At 43.6% G+C, this 17,202-nt stretch overlaps 1 protein-coding gene across 1 annotated transcript in view; it reads right to left on the reverse strand.

Annotated features, from left to right (window-relative positions):
* Nucleotides 1-16,980, reverse strand: part of TRHR (thyrotropin releasing hormone receptor) — a 35,750-nt gene extending 18,770 nt beyond the window's left edge. The window contains exon 1 of the mRNA XM_047728756.1: nt 16,192-16,980. Coding sequence (XP_047584712.1) covers nt 16,192-16,980 — 789 coding nt within the window. The remainder of the gene's footprint in view (nt 1-16,191) is intronic.
* Between the last annotated feature and the right edge of the window lie 222 nt (nt 16,981-17,202).

Below are 17,202 nucleotides of genomic sequence, written 5' to 3' on the forward strand. Positions count from 1 at the left end.
TGTTAATTACCATGATTCAAGTCATCTTTATGATTAATCTTTGTTTTTCAAAGAATTCTTTATATTCCTCAGTGTGACTAAAGACCTTGACTCCATCCTTAATCCTGAGATCATATTGGGTGGGTTTAGCTGAGGCAGAAAGGTAACCTTGAATAAATAGAATTTTAATTATGACAGTTTTACTTTCCTCTTTATGAAAGATAGCAGAATTATCCAAAAGTGCACTTAAATTTCAGTACCCATTTGTAAGAATTAGAGTACCTTCCTTCAATGCTACCAAGAACTTCTCAATGACCATTAAAAATTATTTGACAAATTAATTCACACTGTCACAGCCCAAAATTTTCTGTCTTTTGACTCACTGGGCCTCATGGGAACATGAGTTTTCTTTGAGTACCTCAATGTTCGTGATTAAAAAAATAAATCCAAGATGGCCTTTTCTACCTGTGGTCTATGCATGGATAACCGTCTCTAGCAAAACATGCTTAGGATGAGTACAATGAGCCTGATGTAATTTAATAACCATTCTTAATTATTCTAAGGAAATAAGCAGAGTTGGGAAGCAGCCAGTAACAGAAACCGTTCATTAGCTTAAAAACCACAGTCCATAATGGCAGTTTTCTACCGGTCTGAGTTTGGGTCTGTACTGGCTTTTGAGCAGCCGGCTCCGACTCCGTGAGTTGGGAGAGCTCCCTCAGGAATAAGCAAAGGGCACGTGTGATACAGAAAGGGTCGGTACGTGGAACCTCTCTGCTTTTGCCTTTCCTGTCTCAGGGCCGGGGCAAGGCACAGAGGCTCAGTGGGCTTGCTCGCGCACGGGAAGGGACAAGCACCCTTGATTCTACCCATCTCTGTTTGTTAAGAGTCCTTGCACTTCACAATGCCCCCTTCCTGGAGATAAAGTCAGCGGCAATGTCAAGGCAAGAATTGTCTGCAGAACGGAGCAGTGTTCCTTTTATCAAAAGGCCAATTGCTTTTAAGTGTGTTCCCGGCAAGCTTCACTGATGAATTGGAAAGAGCCAGGATGTTTGAGGGGAAGGCAAAGGACTGTGAACCCCAGACATGCCCGCTGAGGATGCCAGTGAAGCAGAAGACCCCGCTTGAGATTGCGAGGAAGGAGTTATAGCCCCTGAACTGGTCCTGCTCACGATATTTTTGTGGGAGGAATTTATTGAGGCACCTGGCTTCTGTTGATTTGGAGCAGGGCTTTGGATGGAACTCTCTGGCAAATTCAGGAATCTCTGCCCTTGCTAATGCATCAAATCCTCTCTCTCTTTATCCTAAGATCCTTGCCGCAGTGTAAGGGAATGAAGTGCTAAGTATCAATTGTACTGGTTGTGGGGGTGTCATGCCTTGTTGCAGAAAAGGAGACAACCTTGAGGACAATGAAATGACTCATCTAAATATGGCATCACACCCCTAAAGACCTTCAGGATTAGTGCCTTTGCTTGTCCGAACAGAGGGATGAATTTTCCTAATTTGCTTAAGATGTTTATTGGGAATGAATCCCAGAACAGGCCCACTGCAAAGTATTTAGATGTTGTTAAAAAATTCAGATCGTCTGTCATTTACTAGCACATCAGCTCCTTGTTTCTAAACATGAGTGGGACTTCTTCCTGTCATCATTCCCCCCATCATAGATCTCTCACTTCCCACAACGAACTGCCATGCTTCTGCTCACGACTTCTCCCTCTACCAGGCTCTGCATGCTTAATCCTTGCTTTCCCATTCCGTGTCACCAAGAAAAGAGAGACCGGACTATGAGAACGAGCTGTCTCCTACTCCATAACCTAAAAATAATCTGCAATTGGGATCACCCTGATCTCTTTTCCTGTATCGTTCATCCTCATTAAGTCACTCATTATCCATTCATTTGACATTCGTTGATAACTTCTGCGTGCCAGACATGGGGCTAGGAGCTGCAAACGAGTCGGGGAGTTAGATGCAATCCCTGCTGAAGAAAAGGAGAGAGCCGTTGCCTTCCCCTCTCCAAGGTAATGGCTTTGTCTGTGCTCTTGCTGGCACCCCTTTGTGCCTCCCCAGGAACGCAGCCCTAGCAACGGTGAGTCTGGCTCTTGTCTCTGCAAATAATTCCTCCCACTCTGCTTCGCTCTTTCCCATCAGGAGTTAAAGGCTTCAGGTTGGGGCACCTGGGAGGCTCAGTTGGTTGACTGTATGCTCAGGTCATCTGAGCAGGTATCTCTGGAGTCCAGAGATAGAGTCCCACAGTGGCTCCCTGCTCAGCGGGGAGCCTACTTCTCCCTCTGCCCTTCCCCCTGCTCATGCTTTCCCTCCCTCTCTCTCTCTCAAGTAAATAAATAAAATCTTTAAAAATGAATAAATAAAAGCTTTAGGTTTCTCCTGTCCTAAGCAGGAAACAGAATAAAATAGACTAAAATACTCTGCCTTTTTTCTCCCTGCCATTACTGTGCACTCCCCTTCTCTCACAATCAGATTTGTTAAAAGTTGTCTCTCTTGCTCTCTGTTGAGTTTCCTGGTGCTCCATCTGCTCACCCTGGCCCCGGCCGCCGCCAATCCATTCATTCGCTACTTCATGGAAGCTAGTGTAGTCCCCCGAGCAGTCTATGGGAATTGTACTCACAGAGGCTGCCAATGACTGCTTGGGGTGCTTTTTCAGTTATCTTTACCTCTTTCTACTGACCTCCATGGAAAGTCTCTTCCTTTGGCCTTTGTGACTCTACTTCCTCCTGGCTTTCTTCCTCCCTCTCTGGCAATTCCTTTTATTTATTTTATTATTTTATTTATTTCCTATGTTTGTTTATTTTATGGGCTCTTCATCCCATTCTCCCCAGAATTCTGGCTACTCCAGGGTTTCTTGTCTATTCCACAAAATTTCTCCCAATAATCATGTCTACCCCAGAGTCCCAGCCAACCATCTGGACTCTGATTGCTCCAAATCTGTATCTCCAGGCCAGGTGTCTTTCTGAGCTCAAGTCTGTATTTCAAACCATGCCCTTGATTCTCTAGACATTTCGAATGCAACATGGGCAAGACCGAACTTAATATGCTCACTGCCCTGAAAAATGTTCCTTTACTAATTGTCCTCATTCAGGCAAATTATACTACCCAATTAATAATAATACCTAGCATTTGTCATTTCTTTGTTTCAGGCACGTGCACAATGCTTTGTGTGGATTTTTTGCACCAAATCCTAATAATTATCTTGAGAGATAGGTCCACTGTTAGCATTGCTCTTACAGATAAGCAAAGTGAGACAAATTTACAGGCTATGCACATCATCAGTGGCCAACCCTGGCTCTGCTGTGGGGCATGAGATTCCAGAATGCAGATTCTCAATGGTCACACAACTTTCTCAATGGCTCAAGTGACTTACCTTTCATTCCCTTCTCCCCACCTTTCTGCATATCTACTCAGACCAAGTCTATTGATTAAATTCCAAATGTATCTATTTCTTTCTATTCTTACTGCTGTCTACCTTATCATGGGAGGCCTTTGCCGAAACATCCAGTTATTCTGTCCCTATTGTTGTGGGCCCCTCCTAGCTAATGCCCTTAATTTGGTCCAACCCTTCACCTACATGAAGACAGGGATCTTCCTCAAGCACAGGTCTGAGCATAATATGCTTCCCTTGCAATCTTTCTGTGACTTTACACAGCCCTTAGATATTGTCCAAATACCTCTGTATCCTAACTGAAGTCTTCGTTTCCTGGTCCCTGCCTGTCCCATCGGTCTCAGCTTTTATTGTCTAGTCTTAATGAGCTATGGGACCTTCTCCAGACTGATGGTGCTCTTTCTGGACTCCTGGCCTTCCCCAGTAGAGTTCCCCATGCATAAGCCATCTTCCTTCCCTTCTTCACCTACAAAATTTCTACTAATTTGCAAGGTGCAGCTTGGGAGTCCTCTTCCAGAAAGCCTTTCGGATGTTCATCTGGCCCTGAGCCATCTAGGTCAGTAGAACTAGAACTACACCACTCTGAGCTTCTTCTGATAGATAACACTTAGTCCTTTATGGCTGTAAGTATCAGTTTACTTTCCTGTGTTTCCTATTAGACTGTGAACTTTTTGTGAGTAGGAGTTCTAACTTACTCATGTTTGTATCCTCATACCTAACACTGTGCCTGATACACAGAAGGTTTTCAATTAAGCCATAGACAAGTAGGTGCAAATTTGTCTTTACTGCTGTTTTCCCATTCCATATAATAACACCCTGGAAGGGACTGGAATTATTGAACAACTGTGCTACAGTTGGTTTATTCAAAAGTATTGATTTGATTGCTCCTAATTAACAGAGAAATAGCTGGAGATCCACTTAGCACTTCATAATCTCTAGTTTCTATTTCTCCTATAAATTCACCCAGAATCGGAGCCTATTCCTATCTTTCTTTGTAGAGCAGAAAATATATCCATGCACATTTTTTTTCTCCTGCTCTCCCCCACCCTAATTTTCTACATGCGTCATCTTTCAAAGGTTTGCCAAGTAGAATCAGTCACTAAGCAGAACTCCTGTCAGAGGAAACGTGGCAGAGTATCAGTCCCAGCCATTGCTGGAGGCTCCAGTTACTTGACTTTACAAATGATCTTTAAAAATTCGTGGGGTGCTCTGCATTTACCCTGCCTCTGTTCTCTCTCACCCTCACGGTGGGGCTGCCTCTCTGATCCACAGTCTCCTTCTCTAAGCTAAGAGCGGCTGGGTTGCAGAAAATCTGCTGAGTTCTCCCGGAGCCATAAATTCCATTTAAAACTCAAAACGATGAAGGCACAGGACGGAGAGGCACAGGACACTTTGCCTACTTGCAATTACTGGATAATTCTGCTCAGGCCAGCTATCCTAGGGGGACAGCCCAAAGTCACCAGGGCTGTCCACGAAAGGAAAGGTTGCAGGATTCTCTTTTCCAAGATGATTTTATCTATTTTTATTGCAATGAAACAGGGCTGTCAGGTGTTTTGCATTATTCATTCTATTTTGTGTGCACATTTAGCCTTGTGTAATTTTCAGAGCAAATTTAAGTTCTCGTAGTTTAAGTTCTCGTGCACCTCACACGCAGCTACGGAGAGCCGCGTTTGACTCTGGTTTGCCAGGCCATGACTTCCCAGTTTTAGAGAAATCCACATATTCTTTTCACCGAAATTTCTTTCTCCCTGAACCTTCTCTCTCTCCCCGGCTTATTCTTCCTTTTTTATTTTCCCTCCCACCTGGAGGGAAAGCAGCCACTAAGACTCCGTCTTTGGCCCTCTGGCCATGTTCCAAGAGGGGAAAATAGGTCTTTCTGTCTCCAGCAAAGACCCTGGTCCTCTTCCAGCCTCCTAATCAGAGATTCCTCCAGAGAGCGATTTTTGTCCACCTCTCCTTCCCTCTCTTTACATTTAATCCTAATTATACCTTCTTTCCATTATCTTAATGATCCCCAAAGGCCCATATCTGATCTGATCCAGCTTACAATGTAAGTTTTTCCCAATGCTGAAGACTTACAATCTACAATGTCCAAATCCTCTCCTTAACCTGAAGGTTTCTGATGGTACTTTTGACATCTGTCCCTCCAGGTTTCCCTCAAGCATCCCACCCCTTGCGGGTCTCCTGGAGGGAACTGCAGGAGTCACACTGGACCCTCCTGTCTTCCTCACTCCTCACACCCGGTGTTTTCTCGTTATGTATCAGTGTGTCCCTAGCACCATGGGAGGCACTTGGACACAGAAACGAATGGGATGATGTCGCTGGGGCTGGGGGAGGCACGAACTGGTGGGAGAGACCCTTGAACAAAGTACTGTGGCCACAGGGCATGCCGCAGGCTGTGGGAACAAAGTGCTGGTGAGGAGGGAGAAGCCCCAGTGCAGCGGCCAGGGGGGCTCGGGGGCCTGAGCAGTGAGTCAGGACGTGCGGGTTGGAACAGGTCCGGGTCCAACGCGGCTGCAGGGCGCAGGCAGCTGGGGGCGTGTGCACCCTGCCTTGGACGCAGGGTAAACTGGGGCAAGTTTAGGAAACTCTCCGTGGGACGGTGTGCTGGGGCAGGGAGAAGATGGGTTTGCAGAAACCAAGAGTAAATGTAAAAGAGCTGAGACTTGGGTTTTTCGGACTCTAGAGCTCGTGCTCCCCTGCCCTCCAATACATGTCCAGTGTAGGGGACCTTGCGATCCAGCTGCTGCATGGGCTGGGGACTTTTCACAGAGAGGTGTAGAAGCATCAAGATGGGGAGGCTTTACAGGTGGGGAAAATTACATGAGCAACGTTGCAAAATGTACATGAACCTGGTAGGTGTGGGGAAATGTGGATTGAAGTGCCTGACTCTATGGGGAAGGAATACATACAGGTAAGCCCCCTCTTCCTCTCTGCTAGGTGCTGTGCTTACTAAGGCTGTGACCTGTCCAGTCACCCCAGCCGAGGATCTGGGACTCCAATCAGGAACTTCTCTCTTCTTCATTGGTAAAATTACTCATTAAATCCTACTGATTTTTCCTCCTAAATATTTCTCATACACATCCCTTCCTACCCATCCCTGCTGTTACCCCCCTAACTGAAGCCTTTTTGGCTTCTTGTCTGGATAGCAAAAGCTTCATTTCCATCTCCCTAGTTCTTGGCTGCCTTGGTTGTACAATTTTATGAGCCAAGTTCCCAAGGTCAAGGCCTTTGGTGGTTCCCCAATGCCACAGAATCAAGTTCAGACACCTTCGGTTGACACACCAGAACTTCTGTGGTCTTGCCTTGGGCTCAGCTTGGTTACATAAATGACTACTTCTGCTGGTCTGAAGGTTTTCTCATTTTTCTTGTTGGGCTGGTGAACGCCCACTCATCGTTGTAGAGTAGAAGCGATTCTTACTGTGTTGGGGGCTTTAAGTACAGTCTTTGCCCCTCCCCGTTGCCTCTTCTGCACACTGTACAGCCCAACATTTTTTTCATTTTTTTAAAGGATTTTATTTATTTGAGAGAGAGAGAGAGCTTGCCTAAGTAGGGGGAGGAGCAGAGGGAGGAGAAGCAGACTCCCCACTGAACAGGGAGCCTGACATAGGCCTCGATCCCAGGACCCCGATGTCATGACACAAATGAAGGCAGACATTTAACCAACGGAGCCACTGAGGTGCCCTCTGTTTTTAACAGCAATGTTTCATATTGCACTGAAAGACAGTGACTCTCACTGGTTTTCCAGAGCAATGCCTGGCTTGAAATTGGCACTCAATAAATGTTTATTGAATTAAAGAAATAATGTATAAACAAAGCCAAAATAATGACGAAAGGGTCAGATGTTAGACAGTTTGAAAAGCGAGTCAGAGGAGATTGGGGATATTCCTTTTGAAAGAAGATGATGTGTACAAATTGTTTTAGGAAAATGAGTCACATAGGGGTACTCAGATAGATTTATTCTCATTTTTATACTTTTTTAAAGGATTTTATTTATTTATTTATTTGAGGGAGGGTCAGAGGGAGAAGCAGATTCCTTGCCAAGCAGGAAGCCTGATGCTGGACTCAATCCCAGGACTCCAGGATCTCTACCTGAGCCAAAGGTAGTCACTTAACCAACTGAGCTACCCAGGAGGCCTCATTTTTATACTTCTGCTCATGTTGTTTTCCTTCTCTGAGTTGCCATCACTCTGCCTCTCTCTCCATCCTGTCCCGTGTAGCTCTCTCATTACAGACAGTATTTTAAAGGCTCATTGGAAAGCCAACAGGATTTTGTATAAAAAGTGAATTATTATTTGGTTCTGCCATATTTCTAAGTTAGCCTGTCCTGTCTGGGAGAAGGAAATCTCCATAAAAAGTCTTTCCTACTTACATAGTCACTGTTATATTGGGTAGTTGCTAGTTTGGCTACTTTGGCATAAAAAAGGGATTCAACAAGGACACCTGGCTGGCTCAGTCAGTGGAGCACGGGACTCTTGATCTCCGGGTTGTGGGTTCAAGCCCCATGTTAGGTGTGGAGATTACTTGAAATAAAATGAAATAAAATCTTTTTTTTAAAGGGATTAAAAGAGAGATTTAATAAAGGACAAGAGAATTTTCTTTAAAATCAGAGAAGTATATGTCATAAATCAACAACAGTATTTCCACAGAGCAAAATAGTATTGGAATTGACTGAGCCCCAAAGGAAGCCAGGCATGTACTTTCTTATACCTTCATTCATTATACGTGTAAAATTCCCTCGCTCTGTCTGTCTCTCTCTCTCACACACACACACACATAGGAACGTGCTGATAAATATTTAACCACTGGCTCTCCACCAAAAAGAGAAAGGCACTGAATCGTCATATTTGCTGATTTCCATAGATTACAAAACTCCACCCATGGCCAATTGTAAGCAACTAATGTGTCATCACTGAACACAGAGTTAGGAAGAGATGCGAACAACCCGCTCTTCCAAAGCCTGTGCTTTCTGGCTGCAACACACGCCTGTGTGTACCCACTTTTGGAAGCCTGCTATGTGCTAGACACTGTGCTGAGCTCACTGAGGACACACGGTTCTGCTCTTAAGGATATTAATGGTGGTAGGGAGGTGGACAGACCACCAATTATGATACTTAAGGATTACTAAACTAGCAGTATATGCAAACATATATTATATATTATGGAAACATAGGTAGAACACCTAACATTCATAGCTATAGCTAGGCATTTAGTTATATAAGTCTGCCCGAGAAATTCAGGGAAGGCTTGGGGGGTGCATGGGGCATCATCTGACCTGAGACTCAGAAGATCACTGAGAGTTGGCCAGATGAAGGGCATTCCAGCTGAGAGAACACAAGTTCAGAGAACTACAAATAATTCAGGATCACTGCAGCATGAAGTGTAAGTGAGAAGAGCCACAGGAGAGTAAGCTGAACACACAAGAAGGAGGCAAGATCCTATTTGCTAATGCTAAGATGTTTCAACTGTAGGCCTCAGGGAGCCATACAAATCACTTGGATAATATATCTCTGGGAGAGGGAGCCCCTAGTGAACAATGTACAGAATGATTTGGGGAGATTGGAATTGGAACCCAAGAGGCTGGTGAGGTGTGTGCTGGATGAGAGCAGGGGAGAAGTGGGGCGTGAGGCTCATGGTGGTGTGAGTGGAGTAAACGAACAGGACAGTGATGAGCTAGGATCACTCGGATTTGGCTATATAAGGTGGAAGGCACCTTAGAGAGACTCCCAGATTTTTGACTTGGGACTATCAGATAAGAAAGAGGAAAGTCGGGATTTACAAAGAAAAATAACGGGTTTAGTTTTAGACACATTGGGTTTGATGTGCTTATGTGATGTCCAAAAAGCAATGAAGTGTTTGCTAGAGCCCCGTGCTAGAGACTCGTAAGCAGGTCTGGACACAGAGCAGGTGGATGACAAAGGGCGCAGCTGTAGAAGCGAGAAGGGAGTTGGATGCAGCAGGCGTAGACGGCCTTCACTGGACTGTTGCCTTTCGTGGGCCCGCTGTGAGGAGACTAGACTGCTCTGACCCTGAACCTGCCTCGTCATCTCCCAGCCTCTCCTCTTTGGAGCTCTGCTCCCCCCTCTCCCTGTGTCTTCTCAGTGCTGCTTTGAGATGTTCTGTTGATCTTTACCGGCTCAGCTCAACGTCAGGGACTCCATGAAGCCTCCCTCCCCTCTCCTCCATTTTGCTTCTCCCTCCCAAAGCCCTGTCCTCTATCCAGAACACAGTGGGCAGCTCAGGATTATTTGTGCACTTCACCAACGGTGAGCTCCCTGGAAGATGAAGAGTTCGTCTCTCCATGTCCCTGCAGCCCCCACACTTAAGGCAGTGCTAGGTGCTTTTTCGGGATTGTGAGTGGACATTTCATTAAGTTGAGGAGGATATTGAATATAAAATGCCTATTGCCCAATTTTGCTTAATGTTGACCTCACTCTAGCTTCATATCTCTCACCCTTCCCCCAGCTCATAAAGGAGCCTAAAGACAGGGAGCCACCCGAGCTGTCCTCTGTCTGGAACCCGGGATATCTGCTCGTTATTTGAAGAATGCACAAAAAGCTATGTAAAGAAATATGGTTTGTCATTTTCAAAGTTAGCTGATTTTTTTAAACTTTTCTTAAAGATTTTTATTTCTTTATTTAACAGAGAGAGAGAGATCACAAGTAGGCAGAGAGGCAGGCAGAGAGAGAGGGGAAACAGGCTCCCTGCTGAGCAGAGAGTCTGATGAGGGGCTCGATCCCAGAACCCTGAGATTATGACCTGAGCCAAAGGCAGAGGCTTAACCTGCTGAGGCACCCAGGCACCCCTGGGTTAGCTGATTTTTTAAAAAAGCTTTATTTGTTTATTTGAGAGAGAGCTTGAGCAGGGGGATGGGCAGAGCGAGACGGGAGAGAATCTCAAGCAGACTCCCTCCTGAGTGCGGAGCCTGACAAAAGGCTCGAACTCACAACCCTGAGGTTATGACCAAGAGCCTGATGCTTAGCTGACTGAGCCACCCAGTTGCACCTCAAGGTTAGCTGATTTTAAGGGGTGTGTGTGTGTGTATCCAAATTAAGAATACTACAGGAGTACATCTTCTCCTTTTTTGTAAGCACATAGGAAAATGTATTTTTCTGTACTGGTGAAATTATGCCTCAAAGCTACAAATATAAAACTGGAAATAAACAATGTTCATCTAACCAAGGGACACAAGGCTCATAACTCCAGGGGTTTTATGCTGAGTTAGTTTATGGGTATGTGCAGAGTCTTTCCTTACACAGGATGGGAAAGGGAACATGGAAAACTGTTCTTTGACAATAAAGATAAGATGGCTCACTTAGATACCTGTGTGCTAAGTGAAAAAAAAAAATCACATTTTTTTTTTTCCATCTTAGTGACCTTTATTACTAGGAAGGATACAGGTGAACCCAGACAAATGAAACAAAACAAAACAAAAACCATTAGAAATGAAAAATGGATTTGTGAAAACAGTCCCAGTAAACTCGAGAGAACTCTGATTTAGGCCGATGCGGAAGAGTTTAGTTTCATTAATTTGTCAGTAAGATGAACCATTTGATGAAACCCCCCCATACAACATAAGGGACTTTCTCCTCTCATATCCCAGCTTACAGCCTGATATTACACTGTTATGCCTCCTTTCCCTCCTGTCTCAGAGGGGTTTCCTTGTTCAAGATTTCTTTGAAAAACAAGCAGCACTGGAGGCAGGAGTTGGAGGGAGGCAGGGGGAGAAGAGAAAAGACACATTTAAGCCCTTTCTTGATCTGGATTCTTCATTTTCCAGGAGCCTATTGCACCTGTGGAACATGCTTAGGGGGCTGCAGAGGGCGTCACGGATCAGTGAGAAGGACCGGCCAGAGGGAAGGGTAACGAATGGGACAGGGACAGGCAGGAAGAGAGCAAATGCGAATTTGGTCACAGGCATCTCATTGCATTTGAACAAAGAGTCTATGAGTAATTGTTATTCCCCTTTTACTAATGAGAAAATCAAGGCTAAGAGAAACTGATACAATCTTACCCATCTTCTTTTACTCTGCTATTCTCAAGGAAAATAGTATGTGTATGTGTGTGTGTGTGTATATATATATATATATATATATATATATATATATATATATGACTGTAATCATATTAAAAAGACCAAGTGAAACCATAAGAAAAAGAATATAAGCCCATGCTAATAAACTGTGGTTTGGGGAGGTGGGGTAAAGGAGGCCTTTTTTCTTATTCCTGGTTTTCTGTAGTTTTCCTAATACACATGATTGCTTTCAAATTGTCATCAGCAGTAACAACAGCAACAGCAGCAAAGGCATGGGTTGCTTTAGAAAGGAAAGTGTCTTTTGTTTCTTGGGCATGCTGTGTTCCTCTGGTAAGGTAGAAGGCTTGTAAGAAATTTCTGGAAACAAAGACTGGTATTTTAAAGGCTTCCCCAGTCAAATAAAACATATAATGAAAAACTTGCCATAAACTCATGGAGTTTGTATTTGGACTCTGTTCCACAGTTCCTCCACCAGAGGAAAAAAAAGGAATGAACTAGGGAGACTCGGTGCAAAAGAAAAACGGTAGTCTGCTCAGTACGATATTCTGCACACCCCGGGATCCGTGGAAAGCAAATATTTGCATTGATTGTGTGTATCTGTAGTATAGTCCATTACCAAGATATTTTTGTGCCTCCAAAATACCAAAGGACCCAATCAATTGCTTCGAAATAGACAGTCAATAATTTGAATATTTTATCCACCCAACTCTCTGCATTGGAATGGACAAAACCGACAGCTCTTCTGCAACTGTGTGAAGAGAGCTGAAATGGGGCAAGTGGGCTCATTTACTCTGGGTCTCCTCGATATCAAAACAATCAATTATAAAGCCAAAGGTTTAGTCAGTCAGATAAATCCTTTATCTCCACAGTTCCAAGCCACTGTTTTGAGTAATTTCCTTGATTCAATTTACCAAATATTCAGTCAGTTTCCTAAAATATAATTGAATCTCTAAGTAATAGGGAAAGAAAAAGCTCTGATCTGGATTTTCTGCATGGGGGATAAAAGTTAAAAACAAACAAAAAATGCTCATTTGTCCCTTACATATAAATGCTCTTTTATTTCCTTTTTTAAATGGAGTTCTCTTAGGCTGTGCACATTTGACTTTACTAACTTGGTTAGGAAGACTTGTCCCAGAGAATATTTATTAAAATGTAAATTAAACTTGCCTGGAAGAAAAAAAAATGCAGAGAACATAGTGAAATAAAAGACCCTCGGTTCTAGGACGTGGAGGTTTGAACCTTTTGAGATTTGAGAAGAGAACAATTTTAGAAGAGAAAAAGGCCAAGTGAAGGCACGTTGATTTTGGACAAAAGTGCTTGCCTTGCGTGGCTCTCACTGGCACTCACAAGGCGAGGCGGGGAGCTTGTGTCTCTCGGGCTCTGAGCCCTGGAGCTGTGCTGTCTCAGCTGGTGTGTCTGCTACGTTCACAACTCACCCTTTCTTTCTTTCAAACATGTCTCTGGTTCACACCTTCCTTTAAGTCCTCCTGATAGAGAATCTTCCTACCTCATGCCTGAATCACCACCAACAATGTCCAAGGCGGCCTTTCCACTCCCCGTCTCCTGCCCTCCAAATCTGCCTCATCCCCATGTTGATCACCCCCCGAACCAGTTTGCTCACTACTTCCTGCTTACCACCTTGTTGTCGGCTGTCCCCACACCGAGTAAAAATTCCTTTCTCTGCCTGATGGTTGGGATCCTTCACAGCCCCTTCTCTGTCTCATCTCACACACACACACACACACACACACACACACACACACACACACACACTCCTAATTAATCCAATCTTTCTTTTTACTGCTCCCCCAAATACATCACTCATTGTAGTCAACCAAATCACTCGACACCATAAAAATCCCAACCAAGGGCCCTTTCTTGTCTCCTGTCCAAACCTGTAACATTCTCATTCCGGCCAGGTTCTGTCTGTGGGGAATGCTGTCCCTCTTGACTCTTACTTTCCAAATTAGCTCCATCTGTTCAGATCCTTCTCAAATGCCACCTCTTCCATGAAGCCTTCCCCGATCCCTTTAGCCCCACAATTTCCTTTCTCTTCTCTGAACACCCATCCCATCTGTAATCAAGACTGAATTTTATGACATATTACTTCAGTGCATTTCCATTGATTCATACACCAGCCCGTGTCTCTCAGGGGGCGCGTTATTGGCATGTGTCACAGGGCACTTCTTCAAAGGGCGGGGCTGACTGGCTCATTTCAGGACATTTGGCGCCCCTCCCTCTTGAATGCTGACAGTGATGCTATGGTGACAAACCCAAATGCTCTGAATATATTTCCAAATGCCTTCATTATTAAAAAGTCCCTTAGAGAAGTTACTATAACATGTACACATCTGTTCAACAATGAATCTGTTTAAATGGTGACTGTATATAGTATTTCAAAGAATGAACCTGTATTTCTCTTACAGTTGCCAATGCACTGTAAAACTGGGAAGGGAGCTAATTGTCAGTTGTCAATCACCACTCCATTTCATAAGATGTCTCACTGAGCCCTCCTAGTGAGCCTGGATGCCGCTATTGATCTTCCTCTCCCAGATTAGGAAACTGAGGCTCAGAGAGTTCTACCTGTTCAAGCTCATACTATTCGACTGGAACCCCCGCATGTAAGCCCAGGATTGTCTGAAGCCAAATCTTTGACTTTCTTCTGTCACCAACCTCTCTAAAGGCAGCCTATCTGTAACAGCTTTGAAACAGGAGCCTTTGAACATGTAACCTAATTGCCAATTTAAAGCACATTATTAATGCTGATAGGTACTAATGACGATAATTGAGAGGAAGGACATTAGCCCAGACCAACAATTATTTTAGAATTTATAACAAGAATATAAATTGGAGTCTAATGAACAAATTTACTCACTGACCTTCTTTGCTACAGACATTAACCCATGTTTGATCTCTAACTGAGATGTACATATTCTTTACTTTCTTACTGTATTTGTTAATGTTTGTCTTGGCAGATGGTCAACAGCTCTCTCTAAATTTCCCTTAATCAAGTTTTGAGTAATGGATGCCCAAACGTGCCTTGTATTAGGTAGCACTGCTAGACCCAAAGTGATAGAAATCTAAGAGGTGGCAATGGTTCTCAGGTGTTCCCTGTCTAGTATTGAGATATCTTTCATAAAAAATGTTCTATTAAATCAGATTTCAGAGTATCATTTAAAATGGTCTATATACTCCCTTTAAGTTATAGTTTCTTATTCATTTCATGCATATCTACAACACCCACATTCATTAGTAGCTCATTTCAGTGTGTGCCCATATGTCCAGTTAAGATTCTTTTTTAAAAAATTTTATTTAATGATATATTTTCAACATTTTAAATAAAATTTAGACTTTTTTGGCATTCGGGAAAAAAAAAGAAGAAGAAATATTATCGGGGCACCTGGGTGGCTCAGTGGGTTAAGACTTTGCCTTCGGCTCAGGTCATGATCTCAGGGTCCTGGGATCGAACCCCGCATCAGGCTCTCTGCTCAGCAGGGATCCTGCTTCCCCCTTTCTCTCTGCCTGCCTCTCTGCCTACTTGTGATCTCTATCAAATAAATAAAATCTTAAAAAATAAATAAAGAAAATAAATTTTTATTTAATTTTTTTTCAGTGTTCCAAAATTCATTGTTTATGCACCACACCCAGTACAGTTAAGATTCTTCATATAACAGCTAATCTAGAGTTCAGGAAGTAATAACATGTATATAATCCACATGCATATTTTAAAAAAGTATGCTCAGTTTCTATCTGTGCACACAAGAAGAACTGTATTCCCTGCAGTGGAAAAAAAAGAGAAAAAGCCAGTGTTGCTGATTTCAAGTTTTCTTTCTCAGCTATGAGACCAATTGTTTGCTATGTGTTTATTCTGTTTTGCAAAGAAGAAAAAGGAACTGGAAGCTAAGTCCATTAAAGAACTTGGGACAATTGTGTCAATATAGCTGAAAATGTATATGATATAGAAGTGTTTTATTCCTATATTGTCTTATAAACTGTATCTACTATAACAAAGTTATACTTCATCCACTAGTAAAACCACTGTCTAGCTGTAACCACATCCACATTTGGCCATCTGAAAGTGTAAAGAGATTTTCGGTTATGGTTGCCAGGAGAAACACATTTAAAAAAAAATGTAACCATTCTTTGTGACAACAGAATTGAGTTTGGTATTAGGCTTTTTACCAGAATACTTCCAGAGCAGAGAGCATTTTCAGTTTCTGCATGCTGGGACACTTTGTAGGGAGCTGGGGAAGAGGGTGATAGACTCGTTCCCCACTAAAACCACTAAGTCCAGGACCGGGGACCCCTTTCAGTTATCTATCTCAGTGAGCAGCTGTAGAATGGTAGAAAAGTCTCATTACGGCTCTGACTCATCTTTTCTCCAACTATCTTATCAAATCTTTGTCATGCCATAGAATACTTAAAGTTATCCAGCTGCTCCCCAGAGAAGACACAAATAGTGCACGTACTTTGAGAACATTTCCCAGAGAGTCACACACATTTTAAAAGTGGATTTCTAGAGTTTCTGTTTATATTTCCTTGTATCATCCCAGCACCTACACTGAGAACTGCTGGTGTGCTATCATATTTTCCCCACTTATTTTTAGATCTTTGGTTACTTTAGAGATGGATTTAATAGGTAAAGCAGAAGTTTACACTGTGAAACATTGGCATGATTATATTTTGGTTTTGCCAACAGCTAAGTAGGGCAAAGGTGATCCCACCCTGCAAGGAACTCTATCCCACATTTTCCCCCTGGACTTGGTGCCTCAGGTTTGCTTACCTGCTTCCTTGAAGATACTGTGCTGTTGAAACATCTATTAGAGGTCTTTGCATTTAAATTCTTGTTCTGATGGGTTGAGTCATTTTTCCATGTCTTAGAGTTTTCTTTAGGATCTGAAGGAAGAGGATTTAAGAAGAGGATCCTAGCTATGAATCCATACAGGACGGTGGCCAGTATCATCGGCACAACATAAAAGACACCAAAGTCCATTAGGTAAATAGGTGAGTAGTAATTCCTGGAGATCTTGTAGCCACAGGACACCACGATAGCATTTTTGTAGGTGCTAATATTGAGATCCAGCAAGAAGAACCAGAGCATACAGTAAATGGATGTGAAAGCCCAGACGAAGATGATGATCTTTTTGGCTCTGGAAAATGTGCAAAGAAACTGGGCTTTGATGGGGTGACAGATGGCTATATACCTCTCGATGGTAAAGGCTGTGATTGAACAAGAGGATGCATTAATGCCTAAATACTGGAGATAAGTGATGCAGAGGCAGCCAACATAGCCGTAGACCCAGGAGCCATAGAGACTGTCCGTGATGTTGGGGAGGCCGGCAGCCACCAAGACCATGAGATCGGCCACTGCCAGACTCACCAGGTAGCAGTTTGTGGGGGTCCTCATGTGCTTGGTTCTCATGACCACCAGCACTACCATGATGTTGCCCACGATGCCCAGACCACAGATAACGAGCACAAGTAAGATGGTGACCACTTGGTACTCGAGGGCCACCACCGCTCTTGGCTGAAGCTGTGTTTGGTTCAGTTCACTCACTGTCTCGTTTTCCATCTTCACCGGCTTGATGTTTCTCGGAAGCACTTCTCAAAACATCCTCTTCCCAGTGGCCTGCCTTTATCTCCGTGCTTTCTCCCCCTGTGAAGAGTTACAGTCCAAATTCATTCACAGCCTCCCAGTTTCAAAGGGAGCCAGTCCTGGACGGGCAGCTCTCTCTTCCTCTGCTTTCACCTCCCGTGTTTCTCCAGTAACTGGGCTCACGTGTACTTCTGAAAA

The sequence above is a fragment of the Lutra lutra genome, chromosome 4 (assembly GCF_902655055.1).
Source record: "Lutra lutra chromosome 4, mLutLut1.2, whole genome shotgun sequence".
Taxonomy (NCBI): domain Eukaryota; kingdom Metazoa; phylum Chordata; class Mammalia; order Carnivora; family Mustelidae; genus Lutra; species Lutra lutra.